Genomic DNA, 9,285 nt, shown 5'->3' with positions numbered 1-9,285 from the left:
GCTCACTCACTGTAAGAATCCATGTTTGTTTTGTTTGCTTTGTTTTCCTTTTTTTATGTTTATCAGTGAGAAAAATCCAAATGGAAAAAAAACAAAAACACTTTTATTTAATATATTATTTGGCTAAAACGTTACACAATGGGCTTTAACATAGGCTATGTTTGTGCTGCTGTGTGGATACTCTCTCATCCCCATTTCACACTTCTCTGTCCCGTCCAACAATCCTGGCCAAAAAACCTTTAAAAAACATTATTTTCCACTAAAATACTTAGATACTTGACACGCACATTAGAAACAAGTCACATTACTGGACGAGTTTGTTGATCAGATTTACATTTAGTCTGTCTTTGTCTTTCTAATCTCTTTTCCTGCAGCAAAAAAGTACTGTACATGATGCGTTTGATTACAAATATCCACAATATATTCTCAAATGTATTCCCTTCTAAATATCTTCTTCTAATCCTCTTCTTTTCTGTACATAGCGATAGCCACATTAGCATTGTTAGCATGCTGAGGTCACTTGATGTACTGCGAGTCCATGTTTTTTAACGTGGCGCTGATGTTCGTGGACTGGGCGGTGTCCATCTTGCTGCGGTGGTCCCGGGTGTTGTTGAGGGGGCAGTCACTGGGCGTGTGGCACCAGAACACCTGTTTGTAGGAGTTCCTGAAGTTCTCTGACAGAAAAGCGTAGATGATGGGGTTCACCGAGGAGTTACTGTAGGCCAGACTGTGGGCCACCATCCTGAAGACGAAGGACGCCTGATTCAGGGGGAACGAGCCGAACTCCACCCACAGATGGACCACGTGATGAGGCAGCCAGGAGAGGCAGAAGACCACCACCACCACCAGCACGGTCATAGCGGTCTGCGGGGGGGGTGCGGGGGGGGGGGGGGGGGGGGGGGAGAATACTTTTCATATATAAGTATGAAGATGAGTGTGTAAACCACTGATATCGATGGTCACATATATATATACGCTCAAAGGGCTTTACATTAAGGACTTTTTCTCTCATTTCCACTCACTAGTCTGTGTTGGTAGTGTCTTGCCCAAGGGCATAATGGCAATGTGATTTACTAATGTGATGTATTTTCTATTTAAAACTTTGTTTAACCAGGAAAGTATGATTGGGTGAACATATAATAAACCACAGGCGTGTGAAGTTTAACATGTAACTGTAACTAAATGGTCAGATGGGTTCAGAAGGTTTTTTGGGGTGTTTTCTATTCGACCAGGATATCTGACCAACCAAATGTAACAGATACAGCATAATATCATACTAGTGTTCATTATTTGTAAGGGAAAAACGTATTCTCGGGTTAGGGTTTTTGGAATGGAGTGTTTCATTAATCTGGTTTAAGTGCGCACTCCGAGCACCTTGTTATAAGAAAAGTGTCTAAAGAATGAATCCGTTTTTAGATCACATTAAAGAGAGGGCGCTCTTACTGGTTTAAGAAGAGGTGCTAGAATCACAACTTTAACCTGCAGAGAGAGAGAGACACACACACTGAACAGGTCCTGGCTCATGTTCAGCTCCTTCTCCTCCAGAACGCCAGTCTCACTGAGCTGCAGAGGCCGAACTAGCTCTGATTCATGATTGGTGCAGGAGCTGATCTTTAGAGACCATTCACATCAGCGAGAGGTCACACGAGTTTAAACACACTGGATTTCAGCTTTGAAACTGGCAACACAAATGAGAGACTTGTGTGAGGCTCATTCTGCTTTCTGAGTGGATAATTGTCTTAATGACTAATTACAAAATCTTGGCCATTTTGTACAATATCGTTGTAATTACAAGTCAACATGCATTTTTTTTTTTTTATCAGTAAAGGCCACTCCAATGGAAATGCTCGTAAACTGCTCAAACATCAGATCAGGCCCAAGCTCTAATGTTGTTTATGATGCTGAGATTTATATAATAATAAATGAAATTGCACAAAATACAGGTAAATAAAATAACATGGTTTCTTTTGCTGCCAGTTTTGCACAAAATTCTCATCAATGATTTTGCATTTGTGATTAGCATACAATATGATCTTCTAACGGCCTGAAACGTTCCGTGTGTTGGTAATAATGCAGTAAATGTTAATTAAGTTGTCGTTGATGTTGAGCTTCCGGTGCTTAAATGTCTCTGTCCGTTATAACTTTGTTAAAACAAACCTTCTCGATAAGTGAGAAGCTGTCCTCGGAGGCTGGATCTGAATTTCCAGCTCAGATTTCATTTCTGCTGCTGCTCTGGGTCAAATCTCCAGTGAAAATGTTAATGGTTTCAACAGAACCGCCAGAATACAAAAGTACAGTCATTTCAGGCTCCTAAACGATGTCTGTTATTTCCTCTAAGAGCTAATTGCATTATTAGCAGCTTTTGGGTGGAGGGGGGGACCAAACATAACAACCTGGACTTCATCTGTTTTATATTTGAAGATGTGTTTTCTCTGAGTCACTCACAACTCTTACATATTTGTGTTTCATTGTATTTTTCCTATTCATCGCATGGAATTTAAAATCACCATTTTGTGACTAACAATGCGTCTTTATTTGCATGCTGTCCTGTCCTGTTTACCGGAAACAAATCTATAAAACTCCAGTGGTTGGACAGTAATAGACACATTGAAATTCCTCCACACATCCATATTATGTTAAATTGCCTCAAGGTGGATGTATTTTTATTCAATGTTTTTCTTTGACAAAAATCTATATTTTGGAACCTGATTCAGTCTTTGTTCGGATTCAGAATGTGTTTTATAATGATCACATGTGTAAGCACAAGGATGGATATTTTCTGAAATTATTGGAAGCTGCAGTAACAATTTGCTTGTCCTGTTTGCCACAGTAACAGATTGACAAACCCTCCAGCTCAGCTGCCGTTAGAACTAACATCCAAGTGTAATGAGTTTGCGAGTTCATCCATGTGTTACCCACCAGATTTCTAAAGTCTGTTCTGAACAGTTTACTTGAACCACTCACTCACATTAACATGTCGCTTCAATCTGGAACATTCCCAATGTCTTTGAAAACTGCGGTCATAAAGCCTCTCCTAAAGAAGAGCAGTCTTGATGCTGCAGTACTGATCATTACCGGCCCATCTCTAATCTGCCATTTTAGGGCAAAGTCCTTGAAAATGTATGACTGCATTGTCCCTGTCAAATAAATAAATAAATACATACATAAATACATGAATACATAAATACATACATAGATATATAAATACACAAATACATACGTACATATATAAATACATTAAATAATAAAAGGTTGTTTAGCAACAGCTCACAGATTTCATCTCAATAAACAACTCATTTGTTAGGTTTTAGACCTCATCACAGCACTGAGACTGCTCTTGTCAAGGTGACATAATGACATCCGCCTGAACACTGACACGGGCAAAGCCTCAGTCTTAATTCTGTTAGATCTGAGTGCTGCTTTTGATACTGTCAATCATGGGATCCTCTTACAGAGACTAGAAGACTGGGTGGGCATCACTGGCACTGCCCTAAACTGGTTTAGGTCCTATCTGGAAGACAGGAAGTACTTTGTTGAAATTGGTGGCTGTGTCTCAAACCACATGCCCCTGACCTGTGGAGTGCCCCAAGGGTCAGTCCTGGGTCCCCTTCTGTTCAACCTCTACATGCTGCCGTTAGGTCAGTTGATACGCAGTGAAAATGTGTCCTATCACAATTATGCAAGACGAGTCAGATCTATGTTTCACTGTCGGCAGGTGAATATGGACTCAGACTTGAACTTTAACAGCCACGTCAAATCAATAACATCAGCAGCTTTTTACCATCAAAAAAGTTGCGTAAATCAAAATTATAGTGTCAAAACCAGACATGGAGAGACTTATCCATGCGTTTGTCTCCAGTAGATTAGACTGTAACGGCCGCTCACTGGCCTCTCCAAACGAGCTGTAAAACAGCTGCAGTTCATCCAGAACGCTGCTGCTCGGGTCCTGACTAGAACCAGGAAGTACCATCACATTAGTCCTGTTCTCAGGTCTCTGCACTGGCGGAGCACTTGTACATAAGTATTTATAGTATTTTCCCAATACTTTGTTGAAGTACCTTTGGCACCAATTACAGCCTCAAGTCTTTTTGAGTATAATGCTACACGCTTGCTACACCTACACGCATTCTTCTTTGCAGAATCTCACGACAACATTAGGTTGTTTGGTGAGCGTTGGTTCACAGCCATTTTCAGATCTCTCCAGAGATGTTCAATTAAGTTCAAGTCTGGTCTCTGACTGGGCCCCTCAAGGACATTCACAGAGTTGTCCTGTAGCCACTACTTTGTTATCCTGGCTGTGTGCTTAGGGTCTTTGTCTTGTTAGAAGATGAACCTTTGCCCCAGTCTGAGGTCCAGAGCATCTGGAGCAGGTTTTCCTCAAGGATGTCTCTGTAACTGCTGCATTCATCTTTCTGTTTATCCTGATTAGTCTTTCAGTTGCTGCAGCTGACAAACCTCCCCACAGCCTGATGCTGCCTCCTCCAGGCTTCACTGTAGAAATGGTGCTGAACAGGTGATGAGCGGTGACTGTTTCCTCCAGACATGACGCATAATATTCAGGTTAAAGAGTTCAATCTTTGTTTAATCAGACCAGAAATTTTTTGTTTCTCATGGTCTGAGAGTCTTTCAGGGGCCTTTTTACAAACTCCAGGTGGGTTGTCATGTGCCTATTACCAAGGAGAGGCTTCCATCAAGCCATTCAGCCACACAAGCCTGATGGAGTGCTGCAGAGACGTTTGTTCTTCTGGAAGGTTCTCCTCTCTCCACAGAGACATGCTGGAGATCTGTCAGAGTGACCATCGGGTTCATGGTGGTTACAAACGTTTTTCCATTCGCAGATGATGGAGGCCACAGTGCTCTTTCAATGCAACAGAAATGATTATTCTACTTCACTGGTAAATCTCATTACTGCTGTTCCACTTGTGTCCTCCATTGAGCTTCAATTTACAAAATAAATGACATTCTTCTTCGAAACAAGTAACGGTCTTGTCTTTATAAACTAATAAATAAATTCCTCTCTCAATCTTTACACCCTTTATCTGTAGCTGCAATTATTCTTGTTGTGATTTCCAAATAATATAAATATATATATATATATATATATATATATATATATATATATATATATATATTTATTTATTTATTTATTTATTTGTTTATTTATTTTTTTGTTTATTTCCCCCGCTCAAGTTTAGAGATAATTTGTTCCTGTCAAACCAGGTTTTTAATATCAGCATTTCAGACTCAATTTCAAAAAGTAAAAGTTTACAACCTTTGCAAATAAAAACAATTTAAATAATTGTGATACTTTGAAATCATAAGCCATTGATATACAATATAAAACGTTTTGGTCCCAAAACAGACCCTTGAGGTAGACCACATTCGATGTTTGGACATGATTAGCTGTATTCATGTATTCTAACAAACTGTGTTCAATTCTCTAAGTAACTCTTTACTCTTTAGCTCCCCTTGTGCTGGTTTGTGTTCTGACACTGTTAACTGTGGGGCCTTATACAGGTTTGTGCTTTTACAAATCATGTCCAATCAACTGAATTTACCACAGGTCCAATCAAACTGTAGAAGCATCTCAAGGATGATCAGTGGAACCTGAGCTCAATGTACAGTGTCATGGCAAACACTATGAAAAGTGTGTTGTTGTTTTTTTTGAGAATTTTGCAAAGAATTGTGCCAACCTTCTTTCAAGTTGTCATCAGGTGTTGTTGTTGTTGTTGTTGTTGTTGTTGTTGTTGTTGTTGTTGTTGTTGTGGGGAATTAATGGGAATTTTGAGGCAAATGATTAATTTAATCCTTTTTGGAATAAGGCTGTAACATAACATCAGATAAAAAGCTGCTGTGATTCTGGATTTTACCACTTCAGATTTTATATTTTAGACTTTCTCTTTAGAATAACTCTCTAAATGACATTGCTTTATGCTATACTGATTTGAGCGTTATAAGGTGAACTTATCGAACAACCATCAAAGTGTACCTTTTATCTCTGCTTGTGCATTTAGTGTGATGTAAATGTAATATGTGATTTTGCCTGTAATTCCGGCTGGAAACAAGATGAAAGTCTGTCTAAATGACACTAATTGGAGTCAATTACAGCGGCAGCACTGACCTTTCTTTTGGAGAGCTCTGACTTTCTGGAGATATTCTTCAGCTTTTTGTGCAGATGATTTAAAACCTGCAACAACACACACTCCTTTCAACACACCTTTATATTTGACTATATATTCACTCCTCGCCCGGGACAGAGGACACTTTTGGCGCAATCCCCGTGCGTCCTGGCGCGCGCTCACCTTGGCATAGCAGACGGAGATGAGCACGAGCGGCAGCAGGTATCCAAAGACAAACGTGCACAGGACGTAGACTTTCCGGTGGTGGTCGGGCCAGACCTCCCAGCAGTACGTGTTATTGTCCTCGCGCTCCACCATCTTCTGGAAGTGTGCCACGGGAGACGCCATGGCCAAAGACAGCGCCCAGATCAGCACCACACCCAGGGTCGCGTGCCTCGCCACTCGGATGGAGGACGATTTCCGCGCGTGAACTATCGCCACGTAGCGGTCCACGGACATCGCGGAGAGCGTGAAGATGCTGACCAACATGGACACGGTGAAAAAGTAGTGGATGAACTTGCAGATGAACGCGCCCAGGACCCAGGTGGGCAGCACGTAGATGGTGGACTGGAAGGGCACGCAGAAGAGCAGGTAGGACAGGTCCGCCACGCTCAGGTTCAGGATGAAGATGTTGGTCGTGCTGCGCGGCTGGCCGGGCTTGCTGCGCGCGAGCACCGTGATGACCAGAGTGTTCCCCAGCACCCCCAGGATGAAGATGAGCGCGAAGATGAGCAGCGAGATGAAGTTGTCCAAGCCCACCCCGAGCAGGGCTTTGGGGCTGGGCAGCGGCGCCGGGTCGCTCTGGTTCTCCATCTCTGCAGGATGTTACATGTTGAGCTCAGACCTCTCAGACTCAGGTTTGACTCTGGCTCCGGAGACGCGCGCGGCTCCTCCTCTCCTCCTCTCCTCCTCTCCTCCTCTCCTCCTCTCCTGCTCTCCTCCTCTCCTCCTCTCCTCCTCTCCTGCTCTCCTCCTCTCCTCCTCTCCTCCCCCCCGCGCGCGCCTGACGCACCCGCCGCGCGCTCAGCCGTCTCCAGAGCGGCGCGCAGTAAAAGACACGCACCTTTGATCCACTGCAGCCTTTTACAAGCTTTCAATGCCACATTTTACTGTCCAATGCACACGGGATGATACCTTTATATCTGTACAAATAGATATGCTCCATGTGAGAGCTCTGCACCAGACCGTTTATATCCAGGCCAATCTCAAATGAAAATGCACTCTTGAAGAGGTTTTACGGTCGGACAAATGACATTTAATGGAGATTGCGAGGTCACGGGTTCTGATTACACGTTCTTTGCTTTGGCACACCTATAAATACATATAGTATCAATTATTTTTTCTTTAGGCAATTATTAATTCTGATAACTGCTGCTGTGCTTTGAGAACAATCGTCCTTCTTTTTTCCATATCCATTGCAAACAGAGTTAATTGAGTGTAACCTTGAAAAGCTGCTTTAAGCATCAGTCCAACACTCAGTAAGACAAACAGCTATTATCCACTAAACAGGGGGAAGAAGTACATAATCTAATCAACAAAGCTCATAGACTTCAGTGCTCAAGAGAACACATAACTATAGAACACAAGTCTGCACAATCTGAAGCTTCTATACTAATTTTTACTCAATTTCATTTTTGTTGCTGTAATCAAGATGTAATTCATGCAACCACGATAAATCTGTTGCATTTAATTATATTGACCTTTTGGTTCATCGACTGCAATGTTTATCAACTGCTAAAGCGTTGGCAGCGATGAAGCTAAAAGTGTAAAGTCTTGCCCAGGGACACAGAGAAGATTCTAACGACTCTTTCGATTGCATATTCAAATATTTGGGTTGGATTTTTTGAAGACTTGAAGCAACGTTTAACACATATCAGGCCATGTCAGGCACTCATCTATTTTAGGTAAAGCACATGGGCTCAAAAACTAATAATACCTTAAATGGTATTTCACTTCTGTAAATATTTGGTCGTATAATCATTGTTTTGTTATGTTTTGACATGCGGCACGTCGCCTGAACCTGCTAATCTGCCCACAGACTTCTGAAACACACATCTGTCTTTCCAATAAGATACTTTGTTTTGGTGGGCTGTGGTAAATATTCTACATGATTTTTAATCAGTCAAGTCGAAGTTTGTGACAAAAAGTTTTTTTTTAAAGTTTTTAATTGTTGGATTTAGCGGCGAATCCTAAAGAAGTGTATTAAAGTGAAACATAAATGAAATGCAACAACAAATGTCACACTCCTGGAGACTCGACTCCAGCTGACGTAGACCTTCATTATCTATAATAAAAGTGTGTTTTTTTGACAGGCAAATAACAGACCAAGGCAAGTTTATTCATAGAGCTCAATAGGTACACAAGTCCACTCAAAGTGCTTCACAGCAGGAAAACATGCATTAAAAACACAAAGACATGACAGAAATCACAGAACACTTTAAGACATTAAAGAGAAGAGTGCAAAGAAAATATTTTCAGTCATATGCACAGCTAAACAAAACTGTTTTGGGCTAATATTTTTAACATTGTCAGAGTAGAACCTGTCTCACATCTTCAGGAAGACTGACCCAGATATTAGATGCATAAAACTGAAACGCAGATTCCCCATGTTGAGACCCAGTACATCCTAGCTATGGGGGATACCAAGTGAAAGGCGAGGGGGGATGAGTGGTAGGGCTTCTGTTGGCGTAGCAGGGGCCGGGGAGAGTTTGGGACCAGGTGAAAGGCGAGGGGGGATGAGTTGTAGGGCTTCTGCTGGTGTAGCAGGGGCCGGGGAGAGTTTGGGACCAGGTGAAAGGCGAGGGGGAATGAGTTGTAGGGCTTCTGCTGGTGTAGCAGGGGCCGGGGAGAGTTTGGGACCAGGTGAAAGGCGAGGGGGGATGAGTGGGAGGGCTTCTGTTGGTGCAGTGGGAGCCGGGGAGTGTTTGGGACCCGGTGAAAGGCGAGGGGGGGGTGAGTGGTAGGGCGTGCAGTAGAACCATCTTAATGCCTGATGTGACTGGGGTGATTCACTTCTTTCCAGTGGTGCGTTTGTGAAGTGCGTCAGAATCAAGTGGTCAAGAGTCAAAGTCCTCCATGTGTGAGGCTCTTGACAGGTTTGAGAGCGGTTCTTCTTCTCACCGCTGCTAAAAAAAGGATACTTTATTGATCCCAAGGGAAATTAGCG

At 42.4% G+C, this 9,285-nt stretch overlaps 1 protein-coding gene across 1 annotated transcript; it reads right to left on the bottom strand.

Annotated features, from left to right (window-relative positions):
• Nucleotides 1-414: 414 nt before the first annotated feature.
• galr1a (galanin receptor 1a) lies at nucleotides 415-6,932 on the bottom strand. Its single transcript, XM_072448136.1, has 3 exons — nucleotides 6,303-6,932; nucleotides 6,122-6,187; nucleotides 415-864 (listed from the first exon to the last, which is right to left on the bottom strand). The coding sequence occupies exons 1-3, from the start codon at nucleotides 6,930-6,932 to the stop codon at nucleotides 517-519; spliced, it is 1,044 nt and encodes a 347-aa protein (XP_072304237.1). The 3' UTR covers nucleotides 415-516.
• Between the last annotated feature and the right edge of the window lie 2,353 nt (nucleotides 6,933-9,285).

The sequence above is a fragment of the Eucyclogobius newberryi genome, unplaced genomic scaffold (genome assembly GCF_026437365.1).
Source record: "Eucyclogobius newberryi isolate DKJ021-1_F unplaced genomic scaffold, fEucNew1.0.hap1 SCAF_16, whole genome shotgun sequence".
In the NCBI taxonomy this organism is placed as follows: Eukaryota; Metazoa; Chordata; class Actinopteri; order Gobiiformes; family Gobiidae; genus Eucyclogobius; species Eucyclogobius newberryi.
Note: the sequence above shows the minus strand (reverse complement) of the source record. Positions and strands in the feature narration are given on the sequence as shown.

Coding starts and splice junctions, on each gene's coding strand:
- galr1a (XM_072448136.1), bottom strand. CDS start 6,932: ATGGAGAACCAGAGCGACCCGGCGCCGCTGCCCAGCCCCAAAGCCCTG. Junction 6,188..6,302: donor TCTCCGTCTGCTATGCCAAG/GTGAGCGCGCGC, acceptor GTGTTGTTGCAG/GTTTTAAATCATCTGCACAA. Junction 865..6,121: donor CAGAGCTCTCCAAAAGAAAG/GTCAGTGCTGCC, acceptor CCCCCCCCGCAG/ACCGCTATGACCGTGCTGGT.